Source organism: Coregonus clupeaformis, chromosome 8 (genome assembly GCF_020615455.1).
Source record: "Coregonus clupeaformis isolate EN_2021a chromosome 8, ASM2061545v1, whole genome shotgun sequence".
Lineage (NCBI taxonomy): Eukaryota > Metazoa > Chordata > Actinopteri > Salmoniformes > Salmonidae > Coregonus > Coregonus clupeaformis.
In genome coordinates this window covers 55211394-55234279 of record NC_059199.1, presented here as the reverse complement: position 1 = coordinate 55234279, position 22886 = coordinate 55211394, and the positions used below count along the sequence as shown (strand labels likewise).

Below are 22886 nucleotides of genomic sequence, written 5' to 3'. Positions count from 1 at the left end.
CCCAGTGGGTCAGAAGTTTACATACACTCAATTAGTATTTGGTAGCATTGCCTTTAAATTGTTTAACTTGGGTAAAACATTTCGGGTAGCCTTCTACAAGCTTCCCACAATAAGTTGGGTGAATTTTGGCCCATTCCTCCTGACAGAGCTGGTGTAACTGAGTCAGGTTGTCACGATCGTCGGATATAGAGGACCAAGGCGCAGCGTGGAAGGTGAACATACTTATTTATTAAATGATACACGAACAAAACAACAAATCGATACGTGACGTCCACAGGTGCAAAACACGGAACAAGATCCCACAAACACTGTGGGAAAACCACCTGACTAAATATGGTTCCCAATCAGAGACAACCAGCAACAGCTGATACTCGTTGCCTCTGATTGAGAACCACTCTGGCCAACATAGATATACAAAAACTAGACTAGACACAACAAGCACAAAACATAAACTCTACACACCCTGGCTCAACTGAAAAGAGTCGCTAGAGCCAGGGTGTGACACAGGTTTGTAGGCCTCCTTACTCGCACACGCTTTTTCAGTTCTGCCCACACATTTTCTATAGGATTGAGGTCAGGGCTTTGTGATGGCCACTCCAATACCTTGACTTTGTTGTCCTTAAGCCATTTTTCCACAACTTTGGAAGTATGCTTGGGGTCATTGTCCATATGGAAGACCCATTTGCGACCAAGCTTTAACTTCCTGACTGATGTCTTGAGATGTTGCTTCAATATATCCACATAATTTCCCTTCCTCATGATGCCATCTATTTTGTGAAGTGCACCAGTCCCTCCTGCAGCAAAGCACCCCCACAGCATGATGCTGCCAACCCCATGCTTCACGGTTGAGATGGTGTTCTTCGGCTTGCAAGCCCCCCCTTTTTCCTCCAAACATAACGATGGTCATTATGGCCAAACAGTTCTATTTTTGTTTCATCAGACCAGAGGACATTTCTCCAAAAAGTACGATCTTTGTCCGCATGTGCAGTTGCAAACCATAGTTGGCTTTTTTATGGCGGTTTTGGAGCAGTGGCTTGTTCCTTGCTGAGCAGCCTTTCAGGTTATGTCAGTATAGGACTTGTTTTACTGTGGATATAGATACTTTTGTACCTGTTTCCTCCAGCATCTTCACAAGGTCCTTTGCTGTTGTTCTGGGATTGATTTGCACTTTTCGCACAAAAGTACGTTCATCGCTAGGAGACAGAATGCGTCTCCTTCCTGAGCGGTATGATGGCTGCGTGTCCCATGGTGTTTATACTTGCGTACTATTGTTTGTACAGATGAACGTGGTACCTTCAGGCGTTTGGAAATTGCTCCCATGGATGAACCAGACTTGTGGAGGTCTACAATTCTTTTTGGCTGATTTCTTTTGATTTTCCCATGATGTCAAGCAAAGAGGCATTGAGTTTGAAGGTAGGCCTTGAACTACATCCACAGGTACACCTCCAATTGACTCAAATGATGTCAATTAGCCAATCAGAAGCTTCTAAAGCCATGACATCATTTTCTGGAATTTTCCAAGCTGTTTAAAGGCACAGTCAACTTAGTGTATGTAAACTTCTGACCCACTGGAATTGTGATACAGTGAATTATAAGTGGAATAATCTGTCTGTAAACAATTGTTGGAAAAATTACTTGTGTCATGCACAAAGTAGATGTCCTAACCGACTTGCCAAAACTATAGTTTGTTAACAAGAAATTTGTGGAGTGGTTGAAAAACGATTTTTAATGACTCCAACCTAAGTGTATGTAAACTTCCGACTTCAACTGTACAAAAGTTTTACTTGAACCCTAAATGGTTCTCAAGTAGGATACTAATAAAAGCTCATACTTTGTTTAAAAATTGCCCTTTTGCCTTTGTGCAGATTGCCATCTCTCATTATAATCCACATAATAATTCAAATGTTGTGTTGCTGCAGGATTATTTTCCTGCTGTAGCAAACTAGCTCAAATTAAAATCCCATATCTGTAGGCTACCCAATAGGCTGTCAGAATAATTTGGGATGAGCAGTTAGGCCTATCTAACCAAACTAGGGCAGCGTGAACCTCTGCAACCAAAGTGCCCCTCAGATCATCAAACCAATGTGTGTGTGTTTGTGACTGTGTGTGTGTGTGTATCTGTGTGTGTGTGTGTCTGAGTGTGTGTCTGAGTGTGTGTGTGTGTGTGTGTGTGTGTGTGTGTGTGTGTGTGTGTGTGTGTGTGTGTGTGTGTGTGTGTGTGTGTGTGTGTGTGTGTGTGTGTGTGTGTGAAAGTGAAAGTGTAAATGGAACATACAGAACAAAACTATAGTATGTAAACTTCCGACTTCAACTGTACTCCCTCGGTCATTTGTCTTTGTCGGTCATTGTAAATGTTACTTGTTTTCCTTAGAGGTATCTCTCCTACTATTTCCTGAGTACTTTATATTTTGCATTTTGCAATTTGATCTATGGTGCTTAAATAAATTCAGTAGCTCCAACCTGCGACTGCCTCCTGCCTACTCCTCTCTACACTTGTGACAGCTCCTGGCGATGAAGTTGGCATTAGAGGAGTGGAGACACTGGCTGGAGGGCGCCAAGGAACGATTCGTCATCCTCACCGACCATCGGAACCTGAGGTACATACGGACAGCGAGGAGGCTGAATCTGCGCCAAGCAAGGTGGGCCCTTTTCTTCACAAGGTTCGACTTCACGCTGACCTATTGCCCAGGTTCAAAGAACACCAAGGCTGATGCCCTGTCCCGTCTCTACGATTCGGTACAGGGTCCTGTCCTAAGTGCACCTATAATCCCATCCTCCCGAGTCGTAGCTCCTGTGGTCTGGGACATAGATGTGGACATTCGCCAGGCTCTGGAGAGGGAGCCCACACCCACTAACTGTCCTCCCAGCGCATCTACGTTCCCACAGGGTTAAGGGATTGGCTGCTGACCTGGGCACACACAGCTGTCGTCGCTGGACATCCAGGTATTTCTCGCACTACCCAATCCATCTCTGAGAAGTACTGGTGGTCCACCTTGGCGCAGGACATCATTCGCTACGTCAACTCCTGTTCCGTGTGTGCCCAAACCAAATCCCCCCGGAACACTCCAGCTGGGAAACTCCTTCCCCTTCCCGTGCCTCAGCGTCCCTGGTCCCATCTATCCATTGACTTTGTTTCTGATCTCCCCTCCTCTGACGGTTTCACCACCATTTTGGTGGTTGTGGATAGATTTTCAAAATCCTGTTGTTTAATCCATCTTTCTGGTCTCCCTACTGCTCTCCAAGTCGCGGAGGCACTATTCCAGCAGGTCTTCCGGCATTATGGCTTTCCGGAGGACATCGTCTCCTACCGTGGCCCCCAATTCACTTCACGGGTATGGAGAGCCTTACCCGTGAAGTGAATTGGGGACCACGGTCAGCCTCACTTCCGGGTATAGGCCTCAGTCCAACGGGCAGGTGGAGGGGATGAACCAGGAGCTGGGGAGGTTCCTGAGGAGTCACTGTCAGGACCGGCAGAGAGAGTGGGCTTGATTCTTTCCATGGGCGGAGTACGCCCAGAACTCGCTACATCACTCCTCCACTGGGTTGACCCCCTTCCAGTGTGTTCTGGGTTTTCAGCCGGCCCTGGCTCCGTGAACCCCGGGCCAGACCGAAGCTACTGCGGTTGATGAGTGGTTCAGGCACTCAGAAGAAGTGTGGAGCGATACCCACGTGAGACTCCAGCGCGCCATCCACCGTCAAAAGGAGCAGGCAGACCGCCACCACAGTGCGACCCTGGGGATCGTGTCTGGCTCTCGACCAGGAATCTCCCACTCCACCTGCCCTGCAAGAAGCTGAGTCCCCAGTTTGTGGGGCTGTTCAAGGTTCTCTGGAGGGTCAACTAGGTGACGAATAGGTTACAGCTTCCCAGTGACTACCGTATCTCACCTTCTTTTCATGTCTCCCTTCTCAGGCCGGTGGTTCCTGGTCCCCTAGCTGATGCTGTCCCCCACGACACCCCTCCGCCCCCCCTGGACATCGCGGGGGGTCCGGCCTATGTCGTCAGATCTCTACTGGACTCCCGACATCGTGGGGGTCGGCTCCAGTACCTGGTGGACTGGGAGGGGTATGGCCCAAAGGAGCAGTGTTTGGTTCCGGTGGAGGACATTCTGGATCCCAACATCATCCGTGATTTCCACCTTCACCGACTGGCCCGCTCCTCATCCTCGGGGCCACCCCGCTGGTTGGCGTCATCCTGTGGCTGGAACCACGCGTCGGGGGGGGGGGGCTACTGTCATGTCTACTCCCGCTCCTCGCGTTCGACGTCGCCGGTATACTAACCACCGGTCCTGGGATCCATCATTATGCACACCTGGCATCCATCATTACGCGCACCTGCATATCATCATGAGGCACACCTGGACTCCATTACCTCACTTATTACCGCCCCTATATCTGGCACTCCCTTAGGTTATTTCTCCAGTCAGTATTGTTCCTGTGGTTATGCGTAGACGCTACTGTTATGTTGTCTCGTTCCATGTTTGTTGTTTTATTAAACATTTCACCTGCCCCTGCTTCTCGACTCACAGCGTCTTTGTTACACATGGTCTTGTTTTTGCTTCTTCAGTAAGGCAGCTCCAAAATGCAGGTGTTTCAACCTAGCTCAGTGCTTTCTGTAATAGTGGGGCAACCAGCGGAAAATACGGAGCGTAGGAGTTGGTAATGTTCTCTAGTTGCGCTGTGATTGGCTCAGTGTTCTGTCACTCATCGGGACACTACTTCACCGCAAAATCTAAGGGTAGAGCTCGAAAATGCAAGCCCCTTGGGTGCTGCCATAGAGTTACATTAGAAGTGCCCATCCAAGAAGGTTCAAGGTCATTGGCCACAGATAAAATGACGTCATATCTACAGTAGCTTGGATTGGACTGATCATGTCAACATCATACTTTCAAAATCTTAGATAGCAAGCTAGCAGTCATCACCATGAATCAAGTCGACAATCTACTGGCAAATCGTTTTCAATCCTTGTCATATTAAGAGAAATAATGAAGATAAATTATAGATAAAATGTATCGGTGCTCATCGGCCATTGGACATAAACATTACACAAGTTGGAAATCGCAAATTCAACAATGAGTGGTTTGGAAGGAATCAGTGGCTAACTGCAAGCATTGCAAAGCAATCACTAGCCTGCTATTCAGTGGACTGGGTGTGTGGTCCCAAGTCTGGGTTTAAGGGTCTGTTTTCCAAGATTAAAAGGATAAACATTCAACATTGGCCATGCTGCCAATCCAGCATGACTTCTGCCATGCTCAAAACAACTGGAAACTCGGAACTGGGAAATCTCTGAGTTCAAGACAACTGGGAACTCTGAAAAAAACGAGCTCAGACTGGGGAAAAAACATTTTGAACGGTCATCCAACTCGGAATTGGAAGTCGGGAACTCTGGCCTCTTTCTAGAGCTCCGACCTGAAGATAAATGACGTCATCATGATTCAACCTTATTTTTTTCCAAGTTCCCAGTTGTCTTGAAAGCACCATAAATCCAGAGAATGCCAGACATTGATGACAAAGTTTGATGACCAAATTTGCCCACGAAGGACCTCCGCACCACCTTGCTGTTCAAGTGAGCACAGAACAACAAGGTGAGTCCAAAAATGTATTGTATTCTGCTGCATAAATGATGTAATATGCCAGGGAGATATGTATACTGTAGCTAAGAAAGTAATAGTAAGTGTATGTTGTGTAGTAAGCTGTTAGTAGCCCATGTGCCTCACCCTAATAATTTGGCCCCTTTTCCCCTCATAATTTCGCCTACTGTTCTGAATTGGTGGTGCACATGAGCCTATAGCCTGTTTTAGTCACATGTAATCATCGAACATTGTAAGAGCTTTCATTGTCTGCTTATATGCCCCCTTTATTGATCCTACGGTTCTGACTTGGTGTACAGGGAGAATACTGTAAGAACGGCCCATGTTCTGAATTCTGTCACTGTACATTTCAAAAGTGCTGAACAAATAGTTATATTGACTACGTCCATCCTAGCTCGCTCATGAATGTCTCAATCTAAATTACGGATTGCCTCTTATCCGCTCGTTGTCCCCCTATGCCATAGTTTGTACATCTCATTTGTCAGTAGAAACCACATTTGTTTAAGCAAGTCAGCCATATCAGCTATGTTTTTTTTAAAGGCAGTAAATGAGGCTGCATGAACTGTTTCGCTGCCAGACAAGGCTCTGCTGATAGCCAGGTGTAGCAGTGGTAAGGTGTTGGGACTGCTGTTGGGACTCTGCTGTTGTGACAGCTTTAGGTAGGCACTGTTTGTGGGCACTGTTTGTCACCATTACAGTGCAATTAATGTATTGTTTAGTGTTGTGTTGTGTAGTGGCTTTGCTGGCATGCATCTAAAAAATATATGTTTTTGTTTGCCCCACCAAGATGTACATGCTAAAATCGCCACTGCACAGACCCACGAAGATTTTGAAAACAAATCCAATTTTGATAAACGTCCATATCTATTTTGTGAAATACCACAGTGTGCCATCACAGCAGCAAGATTTGGGACCTGTTGTCTTTCATATTTCAACTATTTGTCGTTATTACACTGTACACAGACAGTCATATAACATTTGAAATGTCTCTATTCTTTTGAAACTTTTGTGAGTGTAATAGGCTAATTACTTTTAATTTCTGATTGTTTAATTCACTTTTGTTCATTATCTATTCCACTTGCTTTGGCAATGTAAACTTGTTTCCCATGCCAATAAAGAGAGAGAGAGAGAGAGAGAGAGAGAGAGAGAGAGAGAGAGAGAGAGAGAGAGAGAGAGAGAGAGAGAGAGAGAGAGAGAGAGAGAGAGAGAGAGAGAGAGAGAGAGAGAGAGAGAGAGAGAGAGAGAGAGAGAGAGAGAGCGAGAGAGAGTGAGTGGGTGGGCTATATTGGTGATGATTGTAGGGGTTAGGATAGCCTAGCCTACTACGAGGAGAGACAGCCGAGCATGCAGGGTTTGTAGGAGGGGCCTAAACTGTAATCTCTTATATTGAACACTCGAGCCGGTGGCTCGGAGAATTTATATTTTATCCTGAAATTGAACAGTAGCGGCTGTAACCATCCATCCACCTCTTGCACCTGGCAATACACCTGCCGTTACCGACAACACTTGCACGAGACCTCCGGGCTTCACTAACGGTAAGAGGGAATGAATACATTTCACCGGCCGGCAGTGGCAGACATTTGGAGCACATTGGTGAACATAGTCTACTTTATCGATCACTCACGATAACGGTATCCATCCATGATCGATCATTATGATTTTGTAATATTTGTTGAGTCATATTTTAAAGAATATTTTATTTCTAGGCTAAATTATGTTTTCATAGAAGGCAACGTATAGGCTACGTGTGATCGGTTATTCTGCATTGCCTTTCTATCTTGTCTCTGTAGCCTACCTAAACCTTTTCTCATATACCGACCCGATTATTCCACCATCCCCATCCTATTCTTATCGGCCATTTTGTGTGGCCAAATTTAAGGAATTTACCCGAGAGTCTGAGTTACAGCGGAGGGGATGGTAATGATAAAGCAATGAAACGATGTATTGACTACTCTGAAACTGGTTCATAGGCTACAATGCAGCTTTTATAGTCTACTGTAGGTCTATAGCATAATGACATTGGGTGTCTGTCTGTGTGTATTATAGTATAGGCAATGCGGATGAATGATAACGGTAGCCTATCTAATTGAATATGGATATGATCAAAGATTCATCCAATCACCGTTGAGGATGCAACCCTGGCGCTGTCACCGCCATCACCCTCAGTCGAATATAATAAATTAATATAGTAATATGAAACAATAAAGAAAACACACATATGTTTATCAGATATCACCTTTCGGCATCACTTTTGTGATCAATTTATTTGTTAGGCTATATCCAAAGATAGGCTATGCAGTTGCAGTCAGTGTGGAACGCTGAAAGCCCGGGGAAAAGGAGTCCCGTGCATTATGGCATAAAGGACAGATAGATTCTGTGTGGGGGCGGGTGGAAGCGGGGGATTTAGGGGGCAGGAGATGCCAAGCTATGATGAATAATTCCTTTATCCACAACATTGATTTTGATTATTCATTAAATTCGGCGTGCGTGCATATGCTATGTTGCATAAATAGGCATGTGCGGCTGCAATGCTATGGCAGCAGTGAGGGAGCTGAGCGGTGCGCGCGCATCCAGTATGTGAATGTACAGCACGTGCTTGGATAGAGTCGTGACAGCTAGAATTGTGAGGTTCTCTATACGTTGGTGCATGTGTGGCGCAATTTACGTAGGGCCCTGTAAGGCTATTTCTCAGAACTTAGCTATAACAGCAATTCCTGTAATTCTAGGTATAGGTTTACCTTAACATGTAAAGGAAATACAGTATGTAAAAGCACACGCTATACATGCATTCGAGGCAATGGTTCTTTCCCAACCTATGACAGTTCCACCGTGACCCGTATGTGTGCAGTTAGTTCGTGGTTTATTCAAAGCGTGTTCTATTTCTCCACATTGCGTCTGGGTTGGGAAACTCGCTCACCGGCGGCAAGAGGAGGTGTCGGAGATGGAGTGAGACTTCTATCCAACCTGCCCATACAGTGCGCGTGCCGTGCGCCAAAGAGCGCGTGTGCGTACGCTCGCGTTTCTGCTCCTCTCTTCCCGCATGAAGAGTGGATGCATGCATACTTTGTGATCTGATTCCACTTGGCAGTTTGGAATTCGGGAATGAAAGAGGGGAGACATGACTGTGTACTCATGATTAAATGGCATATTATTATTATTATTATTATTATTATTAGATGCATCAAGGGACAGTTGAAGAGGGAGAAAGATGGGAAAGCACAACATTGAGTAGAGAAGATTCAGAGCATCAACGCCTGCAAACTGCCCAACCTTTTATAGATATACAGACAGGTCTCTCTTTCATCCTACTCTGATTTCTGGTCTGTCTGTCTCTCGCTCTCATGCATTCTCTCTCACTCTCTCTCTGTCTCTCTCTTCTCTCACTCTCATTCTCTTTCTCTCTCGCCCTCTCTCTCTCTCTTTATCTGTCTCTCTTGTCTCTCTCCCTCCTGCAAAGTTGTCTGACTCAGACCAATGTATTAAATCTTTGTGGGTTCACCAATCCTTCCATTCCTCTGCATCTTGCACATTTACAAGTCTCTATCTATATATGCGAGCGTTGGGCATTTTAATAGATGCTACGTAGCATGTAGCCTGAGAGATTCTAAGTAAGTAAGATAGATTTGGGACGGAGTAAAGTAAGTGAGTGTCGCAGCATTTTCAAAGGACATGCCCGAGGGACTTGCTGTGCGTCCGACATGACACCCTGTTCCCTATGTAGTGCACTACTTTTGACTAGGGTCCGTAGGGTTCTGGTCAAAAGGAGGGCACTACATAAGGAAAAGGCTGTTATTTGGGACACTGCCTGTGAGATTAATGAGTGTATAGGCGCTGGTGCGGCAGAGGGGGGGGAGGAGGTAGAGGAGAGGGGGAGAGCCTTGCACCATTGTCCCGCTTGAGCAGTTTTATGTTTTATCATGAAGGGCCCAGTGTGCGAATTACAGGGGAGCCGGGGGGGCCTCTTCACTAAATGCAACAACAGTCAAACTTTGGGGGGTCTCTAAAGAATGCTAATTTAACCATTTGCCTTTTTGTTTGAAATGCAATTTTGTACTGCTACATGGGTATGAAAATGAAAACTTATTCCAAATGAAATGAAGACCCCCACCTATCTGTCATGGTTTAAACCATTTATTGGCTGTTTGGATGCTGGAATTATTTTGGAGTGGACGAATGTGCACAGGTAGCCTGCTTTTTGAAGTGATTTGTTTGACAATCAGATGAAAACATCATGACTGGTTGTGCTCATGCCACATTAAAAGGTCATACATTTTTACTGTTAAATGACATTTTTACTATCAGGCCCATAAAAAAATTGCACACGTAGGAGGTAACATGAAAAGTTATAGAGTGCCCTCTATAACCACACAGTACTGAGTACCGACCCTGCAGTTTATAAAGTCTTAACATCACAACCACAAAGTCTTAACATCACAACCACACGCACACACAAACACACACACAGTTGGTTGAATTTACCCATGCATAGCCTACACACTGATCCGAGATAAGATCGGTGTTTTTCCACCCTAACGGTTAAAGTTAGGAGTGGGGGAGGTTAAGCTGATCCTAGATCTGTGTGGATTGGCTAACTCTCTTACTGGAGTGAGTGACAGATAGAGTTACGGGAAGGTAAGAGTGTCGATGAGATCAGTGCAGACTCATCAACAGCGTCATCATCAGCTGTTCAGTCTTGTTAGTCTGTTTCTGCGTTTGCTTGCTTGTGATGCAGACATCATTGTGATGCCGATCTGGGTCTTGTTCATTAGGCACAAAACGGAAGAAAACAGACTGAAACAGGGAGGGACTACTTGTACTTTTCCAATAAGAAACGTTCATTTCATTTTCATTGCGTGTCCTAATGATCATGATGATGCATGCCATGGCATTTGTCCTGTGTCACCCACGTCAGTATAATTGACCTCAAGGGAAACAGACTCATGCCTTCGTCATTCACAGCTGGATAAGAATAGCATGTTTGTTTCATAAGTGTTTTATAAGACTTTTTCCTTAACATAAAGATAAGAAAAAAAGGTTATGTTTTGGTCGTACTCTCTTTTTTCTCCTGTTCCATCCCAGCGCATTGCATCAAATGGTGTCAGTTTATGTTTATGTTTATGTTAGTGTGTTAGTGTTTGCTTGGTCCAGTGCACCTCTAGTATAATGACGTCTATATTTCTGAAGCTCTAGTGTTACCGGAGGGGGTCGCAGTTCCGGAGTGACCCACTAGGTGTCATCCTCCGACAACCGTAGGCACCTCCTCACTCACAGTCTGGACTAATCATTATCCTATTGGTGTCACCTGTGTCTACTTGTTCACCTGTGTATTTATGCCCTCACTTCCCTGTGCTCCCTTGCTCTGTTTTCTCTGCTAGTTCTCGATGCCAAACAGTACTAATCAGTGTCTGATCGCGAGATGTATGTACAGGTACTTGGGAATTGTTCTCCCTGTTTCAAAATGCCCAGTTGCCCTTTATTTTTCCTTCCATGGCTAGAAGAAGAGATCTCAGTGACTTTGAAAGAGGGGTCTCAAAGGAGCATAGGGGGTTTAAAGGGTTGTGTGTGTGTGTGTCAGTCAGTCACCAGATCTCAACCCAATTGAACACTTATGGGAGATTCTGGAGCATCGCCTGAGACAGTGTTTTCCACCACCATAAAAAACCCCACCAAATTATGGAATATCTCGTGGAAGAATGGTGTCGCATCCCTCCAATAGAGTTCCAGACAAGGCGCATTGAAGCTGTTCTGGCGGCTTGTGGTGGCCCAACACCCTATTAAGACACTTTATGTTAGTGTTTCCTTTATTTTGGCAGTTACCTGTACGCCCATATTACTGCATCTCTTCTAGTATGATCTAATATGTCTATATCAGCGGTTCCCAACCTTTTCTGTTCCGGGAACCACCAAATACCTTCATAAGCTGTTGAGGATCACCATTCGTGGAGTCTCAGAATCATAAATATCTTTGCGATCAAATGTAGTCAATTTTAGCAGTGAATGTAGCAAATGAAAGGCCTATTATTATTATAAACAATTTGTATTGTGAAAAGTAATGTAATATCGCTTATAATGCCATTAATACACCCATTTTGGAAGAAATAATAAAATAAATCGATATTAAATCATTTGCAGACCACCTGCAGTACCCCTGTGGACCATATGTGGAAACCACTGTTCTACTCTATATTTTCTGCTGCTCTAGTATCATCTAATACGTCTATATTTTCTGCTGCTCTAGTATGATCTAATACGTCTATATTTTCTGCTGCTCTAGTATGATCTAATACGTCTATATTTTCTGCTGCTCTAGTATGATCTAATACGTCTATATTTTCTGCTGCTCTAGTATGATCTAATATGTCTATATTTTCTGCTGCTCTAGTATGATCTAATTCGTCTATATTTTCTGCTGCTCGATGGTTCCTAACCTAACCCAAGGTCATTGTCTGTAATCCTCCTTAATAAACTTATATAATCAGAGAGATGGGAAGAGGAAATTAGTCTTTTGGAATTATGCAATGTTAAACTGGCAGATATGGGGATAGTAAGTTTAGGATTTTGACAAAAAAAGATAATGATAGGATGAGAGAGAGAGAGAGAGAGAGAGAGAGAGAGGTTCTGTAAAATGATGGGCTGATGAAGATGGGAGTAAAAAGAGGGAGAGTGGGAGATTTATACAAACAAGAGGAAGTACTGTACTCATGCTTGATGTTGATGTCCTTAGAAAACAATTAAAATAAGGCCACATATTGTATTTTGATGACATTTAAATGTCATGTCCCATAGCGTGTGATGTTCTCTAGCGCAGAAATCATCTAACTTAGACTGATTAACCGTTAAATGAGCGCCGGGTAGAAGCTGCCCATAGGCACAGATCTAGGATCAGCTCAGGCAATCCCCAATCCTAACCCTAACCATTATAGGGGGAATGTCAAAACCAACCTCAGATCAGCTGCTATGGGAGGGAAATACTGTACAGGGGAAATACAGTGTATAAATACGTCATGGGATTTTACCACAGAGAGTTATGTAAACACACAAGCATGAGCACATGGACTAGATCCAGAGGGAGGGAGTCAGAGGGAGGAGACAAAGAGAGAGGGAGGGAGAGAGGATGAGGCTGCTGCCTCTTGTGTTTGTTGTGTGCTTGTGCAAGCAAGCATGCTTGCGCGTGTGTGTGTGTGTATGTGTTCGTGACAAAGAATGATAGAGAGAGTTAGAAAGGCTACTACCCTCACATTGCACTGCCTATTGTGACGTATTTACAAAGACAAAACCCAACTGAAACCAGGTTGCCCTTTTACAATCACCTTGAAACACCGCAGCAACAGCCTTCAGTTCAGGAATCAGGACAGATGATAAGTATCTGGCTTGTAAAAATTAAATGTAATCTCCAGTTATAGATTGTGTTGATAAGTTCTCCCTATTCAGATGAGAGGAGGGAGAATTGTATCGTGCCCATGCAAAATGATCACATCATTTATTTCTGGATCAAATATTCACCTATTACTTTTCTTGTTCTCTATCTCGAAGACCTTGCGTGGTAAGATTGAGGATTCTCTCTCTATCTCTCTCTCTCTCTCTCTCTCTCTCTCTCTCTCTCTCTATCTCTCTCTCTATCTCTCTCTCACACACACACACAGACAAACACGCGTCTCCTGTGCTCGATGATGATGGAATGTATTGACATGGCATTTTACTTCACACGGATCGGCAGACACTGCTCGCTGAATAAATTATCCATGATTAGAAGTGTGTTTGTTTGCGTGAGAGAGAGTGAGAGAGAGAAAGAGAGAGAATCCTCAATCTTACCACGCAAGGTCTTCGAGATAGAGAACAAGGAAAGTCATAGGTGAATATTTGATCCAGAAATAGATGATGTGAAGAGTGTTATGTGTAATAGGTTAATTAAAGGTGTGATCTGTAATTTCTTCGTCCCCTGAAGGTGTGATCTGTCGTTTCTTTGTCCCTTCTGTGGGTCCACAGGATGAAATTGACAAAATCAAATGGAAATCTCAAACTCCCACACACACGCATGCACTGACACACACACACACACACACACACACACACACACACACACACACACACACACACACACACACACACACACACACACACACACACACACACACACACAATTGCGCCTGAGTTATAGGATAGGTTATTGTTTTGATATTGGACTTACAGTACTGAGGTTATACTCATTGCATACTACTCTTTGTGTTGTTTTGGTTACGGCTCTCTAAAACTCGTAATAACTAGGCCTGCAAGCCTATTGGCACTATTACAGAGATGACTACTATATAGTATTATTGTTGATAAACGCCTAAAGGACTTCTAAATCGCCACGGAAACATTGTTTGTGTCACAAATGGCACCCTATTCCCTTTATAGTGCACTCATTTTGACCAGAGCTCTATGCGTGCCCTGGTCAAAAGTAGTGCTATAAATAGGGAATAATAGGGTGCCATTTGGAACACACTATCAATTTGAAACCATGACACATCTATCACTGTCTCCCTTCACTTACATAAAGAGATAACAGACAGTCTTCTAATCTCGCTCCAATCCTCTGTTTAGTACAAGAGTCAGGACAGTAGCGCGTGTGTGTGTGATGGTGTGTCTGACGGTGTGTATGTGTGTGTAAGTTTGTGTGTGTGTGTGTGTGCCTGTGTTTGTGCACGTGTGCAAGTATGTACAGCAGCACTGTATAGCCTAAATCCTCTTCTTCGCTGTCATCCTCTGTTGTCATGTGATCCAGTTTAGTCAGTGTCACTGCTGTTTCAAAGGGATAGGAAGAAAGAGAGAATTTCAGGGCAAATGGATTCTATCCTATTCTATGCTTTCTTATTCTATCCTATCCTATTCTATCCTATTCTATTCTATCATATTCCATCCTATTCTATCCTATCCTATTCTATCCTATTCTATTCTATCCTATTCTATCCTATTCTATCCTATCCTATTCTATCCTATTCTATCCTATCCTATTCTATCCTATCCTATTCTATCCTATTCTATCCTATCCTATTCTATTCTATCATATTCTATCCTATCCTATTCTATCCTATTCTATCCTATCCTATCCTATCCTATTCTATCCTATTCTATCCTATTCTATCCTATCCTATTCTATCCTATTTTATTCTATCCTATTTTATTCTATCCTATTCTATCCTATTCTATTCTATCCTATCCTATTCTATCCTATCCTATTCTATCCTATCCTATCCTATTCTATCCTATCCTATTCTATCCTATTCTATCCTATCCTATTCTATCCTATTCTATTCTATCCTATTCTATCCTATCCTATTCTATCCTATCCTATTCTATCCTATTCTATCCTATTCTATCCTATTCTATCCTATTTTATTCTATCCTATCCTATTCTATCCTATTCTATCCTATTTTATTCTATCCTATTCTATCCTATCCTATTCTGTCCTATCCTATTCTATCCTATTCTATCCTATTCTGTCCTATTCTATTCTGTCCTATCCTATTCTATCCTATTCTGTCCTATTCTATTCTATCCTATTCTATCCTATCCTATTCTATCCTATCCTATTCTATCCTATTCTATCCTATTCTATTCTATCCTATTCTATCCTTTTCTATTCTATCCTATTCTGTCCTATCCTATTCTATCCTATTCTATTCTATCCTATTCTATCCTATTTTATTCTATCCTATTCTATCCTATCCTATCCTATTCTATTCTATCCTATTTTATTATATTCTATCCTATTGTATTCTATCCTATTCTATCCTATTCTATTCTATCCTATTCTATTTTATTTATTATATATGCCGTATACAGTTTGTAATAGGTGGTTTGAGCATATCACTATTCTATCCTATTTTATTCTATCCTATCCTATTCTATCCTATTCTATCCTATCCTATTCTATCCTATTCTATCCTATCCTATTCTGTCCTATCCTATTCTATCCTATTCTATCCTATTCTGTCCTATCCTATTCTATCCTATCCTATTCTATCCTATTCTATCCTATCCTATTCTATCCTATTTTATTCTATCCTATTTTATTCTATCCTATTCTATCCTATTCTATTCTATCCTATTCTGTCCTATCCTATTCTATCCTATTCTATTATATCCTATTCTATCCTATTTTATTCTATCCTATTCTATCCTATCCTATCCTATTTTATTATATTCTATCCTATTGTATTCTATCCTATTCTATCCTATTCTATTCTATCCTATTCTATTTTATTTATTATATATGCCGTATACAGTTTGTAATAGGTGGTTTGAGCATATCACTTGGTGCCTCTTTGCCAAGTACATTATAGGCCACGCCTACCTACCATCTAAACTTGATTAAAAACATAATGTACTATATCGTTCAAGAGGAAGTTATCATTATCGAGGCCACACACATAATCGTAGTGTCATCGGATTTCAGTCTTAACAAAATATGATATTTTTTGAGGAGTTTGACACATCCATACCTCATGCTATCAATAGACCTTCAACCCCAATCTGAAATAAAGGATGCCACCTTTCCAACAAGTCAGTTCATAAAATGTCTGCCCTGCTAGAGCTGACCCGGTCAACTGTAAGTGTGATTATTGTGAAGTGGAAATGTCTAGGAGCAACAACGGCTCAGCCACACAAGCTCACAGAACAGGACCGGCGAGTGCTGAAGCGCGTAGCAACACTCACTACCGAGTTCCAAACTGCCTCTGGAAGCAACGTCAGCACAACAACTGTTCGTCTAGAGCTTCAATAAATGGGTTTCCATGGCCGAGCAGCCTAAGATCACCATGTGCAATGCCAAGCGTCGGCTGGAGTGTTGTAAAGTTCACCGCCATTGGACTCTGGAGCAGTGGAAACACATTCTCTGGAGTGATGAATCACACTTCACCATCTGGCAGTCCAATGGACAAATCTGGGTTTGGCGGATGCCAGGAGAACGCTACCTGCCCGAATGCATAGTGCCAACTGTAAAGTTTGGTGGAGGGGGAATAATGGTCTGTGGCTGTTTTTCATGGTTCAAGCTAGGCCCCTTAGCTCCAGTGAAGGGAAATCTTAACGCTACAGCATACAATGACATTCTAGATGATTCTGTGCTTCCAACTTTGTGGCAACAGTTTGGGGAAGATCCTTTGCTGTTTCAGCATGACAGTGCCCTCGTGCACAAAGTGAGGTCCATACAGAAATGGTTTGTCGAGATCGGTGTGTAAGAACTTGACTGGCCTGCACAGAGGCCTGACCTCAACCCCATCGAACACCTTTAGGATGAATTGGAATGTTGACTGCAAGTCAAGCCTAATCGTCCAACATCAGTGCACGACCTCATTAATGCTCTTGCGGCTGATGGAAGCGAGTCTCCGCAGCAATGTTCCAACATCTAATGGAAAGCCTTCCCAGAAGAATGGAGGCTGTTATAGCAGCAAAAGGGGGACCAACTCAATATTAATGCCCATGATTTTGGAATGAGACGTTTGACGAGCAGGTGCCCACATACTTTTGGTCATGTAGTGTATCACTTGGTGCCTCTTTGTTCAGTATGTTTGCTTGCCTGCCAACCAAACGTCAGCAAGAACATCATGCAGAAACAACCTTCCTGTCCTCTCTTCTCCTTACACCATGCACCTCTGATAGGCTTTTGTGTTTCTGTAATGGACAGGTGTCTGTTTACACTCTTAAAGAAACCGGTTCCAAAAGGGTCGTAGACAGTGGTGTGTGTGTGTGTGTGTATATGTGGACGGTCGATTGATTGGAAGGGCGCTGCTGAGATGTGTATTGATGTAATGCTAAAGTTCATGTGGCAGTTAGTGATTCATTGTGTGCGTGGTTTGTGTGTGTGTGTGTGTGCATGTGCGTCCCCTTGTGCGTCTGCTTGTGTGTGTGTGACACTGGCAAGACCCTCCCTCTCCCCTCCACCCCCAGTGTGTGTATGGCACCATGCCTGTGCATGCCAATTGATGGAAAAGTACCACTGAGAGACAGGGAAAGTTTTAGGTCTGTTGGGGCCAGACAGTGTTTTCTCTGTCCCAGGCAGGCGGCCTCCCTCCCTCCCCCAGCCCAGACACATCTCCCATCGACAGATTATCGGAAATGTCTGGCCCTGCTAGAAGCCTCATTTCCCCTGTGGCCAATTAACAGTAACTGTCCATGCATGCATGAGACAGAGAACACACACACATACGGAGACATAGACACACTCTTACACATAGAAATACACAATAAAGTATGAAAATGTATGCACTCACTATTGTAAGTCGCTCTAGATACGGACGTCTGCTAAATGACTAAAACGTCAATGTAAAATGTACAGACATATTACACACTGACGGAGAAACACACACACACACACACACACACAGGCTTTAACCACTCAATAATCTCTGCACCTTTCTGGAATCCCTTTCCAATTACCTGAGCCCTTCTCTTCTCTCGCTTGTTTCGCCTCATTCTTTTCCCAAGCCCAGAAAAATGTGATTGTTTTCCCGAGCGAGCCAGTGTTTTCCGAGGAATCCAGGGAAGCGGGTGAGGGGGAATTACTGAAGGGATTAAGGGGATAGGGGGTTGACAGAGGGGGGCGCGCCACAGGGATGGATGCCAGTCGCCTCTCTCTTTGCCACATACAAACTGATGCCAAACTGGACGGGCAAGCTGGGCTGGCGTCCTGGCGATGACCAGAAATCACATTAGTGCCGTCTGTGTGGTTAGGGGTTGTGTTGTCTGTGTTTTTCCTGACCAAGACCCCGTCCACTCTGGTCAAAACATTGGGATGTGGTAGTAAGCTAAGAGGTTATGTTTGTGTAGTCTGCCTGACCAAGACCCTTTGAGGTTGAATTGTTTTGAAGCTACTTACTCTGTCTGACCAATGCCTATTGATGTTAAAGTTGACCCATTGATGTGAATTACAGGGATATTGTTGAAGTGTTGTGAAGCTTAAAGTATACAGGCGTCTAAACAGTGTATAGGTGTAATAGGAATTGCTAGGACTGTAATTGGGAAATGTAAGATCACTAAAGTTCATATATATATAGCCTTTATTTAACTAGACAAGTCAGTTAAGAACAAATTCTTATGTACAATGACGGCCTACCCCGGCCAAACCAGGATGACGCTGGGCCAATTGTGCGTCGCCCTATGGTCTCCCAATCACGGCTGGATTGTGATACAGCCTGGAATCGAACCAGGGTCTGTAGTGGCACATTTGGAAAAGAGACCTAGGTCTCAATATGTCTTCCCTGTTAAAATAAAGGTTAAAAAAACAATAATAATAATATTTAGTTTAGAGTGATTAACACAATGTTTAGCATATTTATATATATTTATATATATTTTTTATTTAACCTGATTTAACTATGACACAAGGACAGACGAGTTGTGCATTCCATATGATGTACTACACATGATTTCCAGTGTTCTATTTGTGTCACTCAAGGTGCGGGTTGATGGTCACTAGACTTGATACTAAATGTTATGGATTATTCTCATATCCGTTGATAGTGATTGACGCCAGACTGCGAATACAACAGTGAATAATTAGTGTGTCCCCGGTCCTTGTACCTATAGTCTGGCATCAATTACTATCAACAAATATGATAATAATCCATAACATTCAGTATCAAGTCTAGTGACCGTCATCCAGCACCTTGAGTGTCACAAACAGTGGAACACTGGAAATCATGTGTATTACATAAAGGGAAAATATACACTCAGTGGCCAGTTTATTAGGTAAACCCATCTAGTACCGGGTCAGCCCCCTTTGCCACCAGAACAGCCTGAATTCTTCGGGGAATGGAAACGTTGCTCAATTGGTATCAAGGGACCTAACGTGTGCCAGGAAAACATTCCCCACACCATTACACCACCGCCACCAGCCTGTACCATTGACACTAGGCAGGATGGAGCCATGGACTCATGTTGCTAATGCCAAATCCTGACTGCTATCAGCATGACTCAACAGGATCCGGGATTCGTCGGACCAGGCAATGTTTTTCCACTCCTCAATTGTCCAGTGTTGGTGATCGCGTGCCCACTGGAGCCGCTTCTTCTTGTTTTTAGCTGATAGGAGTGGAACCCATTGTGGTCGTCTGCTGCAATAGCCCATCTGTGACAAGGACAGACGAGTTGTGCGTTCCGAGATGCCATTCTGCACACCACTGTTGTACTGTGCCGTAATTTGCCTGTTTGTGGCCCCGCTGTTAGCTTGCACGATTTTTACCATTGTCCTTCGACCTCTCATCAACAAGCTGTTTTCGCCCACAGGACTGCTGCTGATTGGATGTTTTTTGTTTGTCGCACCATTCTCGGTAAACCCTAGATAGACACTGTTGTGCGTGAAAAGCCCAGGAAGCCGTCCGTTTCTGAGATTCTGGAACCAGCGCGCCTGGCACCGACGATCATACCACGCTCAAAGACGCTTAAGGTCACTAGTTTTGCCCATTCTAACGTTCAATCGAATGGTAACTGAATGCCTCTATGCCTGTCTGCCTGCTTTATATAGCAAGCCACGGCCACGTGACTCACTGTCTATAGGAGAGAACTATTTTCGTGAACGGGGTGTTGTACCTAATAAACTGGCCACTGAGTGTATAAAAATGCTAAACATTGTGTTATTCACTCTAAAATACATTTCCCCATTACAATGGGTATTCGACATCTTACTTTTTGAAGGATGCTTTGTGTACTTAGCAGCTTTGGAAAAATGCTGGATGTGTGTTCTGCAGCATATTTCCCTTCTGTCGAACCTGCTGTTCAGTATTTCTCCTTAAAGGCCCAATGCAGCAATTTTTATAGCAATATCAAATTATTTCTGGGTAACAATTAAGTACCTTACTATAATAGTTTTCCATTAAAATGGTCAAAAAGAAACAAAAATCGCTTTTTAGCAAAAACACTATTTCTGTAGCAACTCTATTTGTTATTGGCCTATTAAGTAATTTATCACCTGATGATGTCACCAGGCAAGCCGAAACTCCACCCATGCAAAACCTGCTGATTAGAATGTCATGTGTAGATTTTATTTTCAACCAGCAACAATCAGGAAATAACACTGATAAAAATGTGTCACACTTTTACATTGTAAGTTTCATCAGCTGATGTACAATATGATACAAAACAGAATTTTGACTGCACTGCCTTTTAAGATACTGTAGCTTTACTTTACTGGAGTTGAGTGAGATCACATTCTCAATTACAGCAACGGATGTGCTTCCTGTCCATTTGGTTTATAGGCCTGCTCCTGGTCCCTAATCAGATTTCTGCACTCTCTCTCGCCCTTTCTCTTTCTCTCTCTTCCTGATCTCTATTGATCTCTCTCCCTAACTCCCTCCTCTCATTCTCTTTATATCAATCTATCTATCTCCCTCCCACCCTTCTCTCTCACTCCTTCACTCTTTCTACCTGATCTCTTCATTTATCTATCCCTCTCTCTTACTTGACCTTTTCCACCTTCCTCTTGTTCTTCTCTTCCTCACTACTTTCTCCAAAGTTCTTTCCTCTCCTCCATTCCCCCCTTTCTCTCTCCCCTCCTCTGTCCTTCCTCCCTCTCCATCCCATCTCTCCCCCTCCATCCCTTCATCCTCTCTCCAGCTGTAAAGATGAAGATTGAGAACAGCCTGCCCCGCCCCCAGCTCCCCGAGACCCCTCCCCAGACAGGCCTCCAGTTCACCGTGGCGACAGAGGAGGACTTTGAAGAGATCATGGCGATGAGCCAGGACATCTACGGAGGGCTGGACTACCTGCCGACCCGCTACACCGCCTGGCTCTCCGAGTCCAACCGCACCGTCATACTGGCCCGCAAGCAGGGCAAAGTGGTGAGAAAAGGTTATAAAGTGTGTCATAAGCATGTTATAGTATGTTTATAAAGATGTTATTAAGGTGCTGTAAGCGTGTTAGGAATGCTTCCAGGCTTGGCAACAGGAGACCAACTGCACTGTCGTACTGGAGTGCAAACAGGGCAAAGTGGTGAGAACAGGCTATAAAGGGTGTTATAAGCTGTCATAAGGGTACTATAAACATGTTATAGCGTGTTTTAAGGGGGTTATTAAGCTGTTATAAGGGCTGTATTAGGAACTACCAGTACCTGCCCACACGCTACACCGCCTGGCTGTCTTAGACCAACCACGCTGTCACACTGATGCTTTGCAAACAAGCAGAGCAAAGTGGTGTGAGAAGGAGTTACAATGGTCTTACAAGGGTGATACCAAATAAATAGAATCCATGTTAGAGTCCTAAAGGAACACTGGAGATGAGGAGTGGCCTACTTTGGAACCATTGAGAGTTATATAACCTAGAAATAACCATGAGAAAATAACAAGAATATTACTGATAATGTTCAGACAAAATGTATCTCTTCAACTATTCATAATCTCCCTCCATCTTTCTCTCCCCCTCTCCTTTCTTCCCCATCCCCTTCTCCTTTATCCCTTCGTTCCTCCCCTCTCCCCCCACCAGATTGCCCTGGAGTCGGTGTGTGTGATAGATGACGGTGACACCATGCTGGTGGAGGGGTTACGTGTGGCCCCCCAGGAGAGGGGGAAGGGCGTGGCAGGGGTGCTTCTGCGGTTCTGCTCTCAGCTGGTCAAGTCCAAGTGGCCTGAGGTGAAGGTGACCAGGCTGACCCGCGACGACCAGCTGGGGCCCAAGGACTTTCAGAAGTACCGCCTCATCACCAAACAGGTAGGTATTGGTTAATTTGTTAATTGGTTGCGTGCTTGCTTGGTTAATTGATTGATTAGTACCGTAAGTCCGTAAGTCTTCCAAGTTTCCAACATTGTCCAAGTTATTTCTAGTCATCATATTTATGACTAGAAACCATTATAACTCTAGTCCACTTGTGTCAGGAAAGCATGTTTTACCAAAATTACAGATTTCCCTTTTCACAATGCTTCAGTGTGTGCTAAATTCAATTTGCAGTCTATTAACCAACCATACAACCTTCTCTTTACCCTACGTCCTTTCACCACCGGCTCGCTCCCAAAGGGCATCCTGCTAGTTCGCTTCAATGCCGAAGACCTCAAGCTCCGGCTCTCCGAACTGGGGCTGCATGTGACCCTACCCCCCTCCTCTGAGGGTACCCCCCAGGGTTCTGACACCTCCCTGGTTCCCCCGGTCCTTCTGGACCTCAACGAGGCCCACCAGATGTTCCTCAACTCTGGCCTGATGTCCGACGTACTCCCTAACGCTACCATCGTCCAGGACTGGCAGCCGTTCAAGCCCCTGCCCAGCAACATGGCCATTCTTCTGAAGAAGGTAAAATATGATATCATAATGAGGACCTCAACGGAAATAAGTCGGTT

General features: G+C 43.8%; 1 protein-coding gene across 1 annotated transcript in view; it reads left to right on the top strand.

Moving 5' to 3' along the window:
* Window positions 1-6933: 6933 nt before the first annotated feature.
* nat16 (N-acetyltransferase 16) overlaps window positions 6934-22886 on the top strand; it is a 28237-nt gene continuing 12284 nt past the window's right edge. Inside the window, exons 1-4 of the mRNA XM_041882681.2 lie at window positions 6934-7123; window positions 21178-21401; window positions 22042-22266; window positions 22570-22839. Of these exons, the coding sequence (XP_041738615.1) occupies window positions 21186-21401; window positions 22042-22266; window positions 22570-22839 (711 nt within the window). The 5' untranslated portion in view covers window positions 6934-7123; window positions 21178-21185. The remainder of the gene's footprint in view (window positions 7124-21177; window positions 21402-22041; window positions 22267-22569; window positions 22840-22886) is intronic.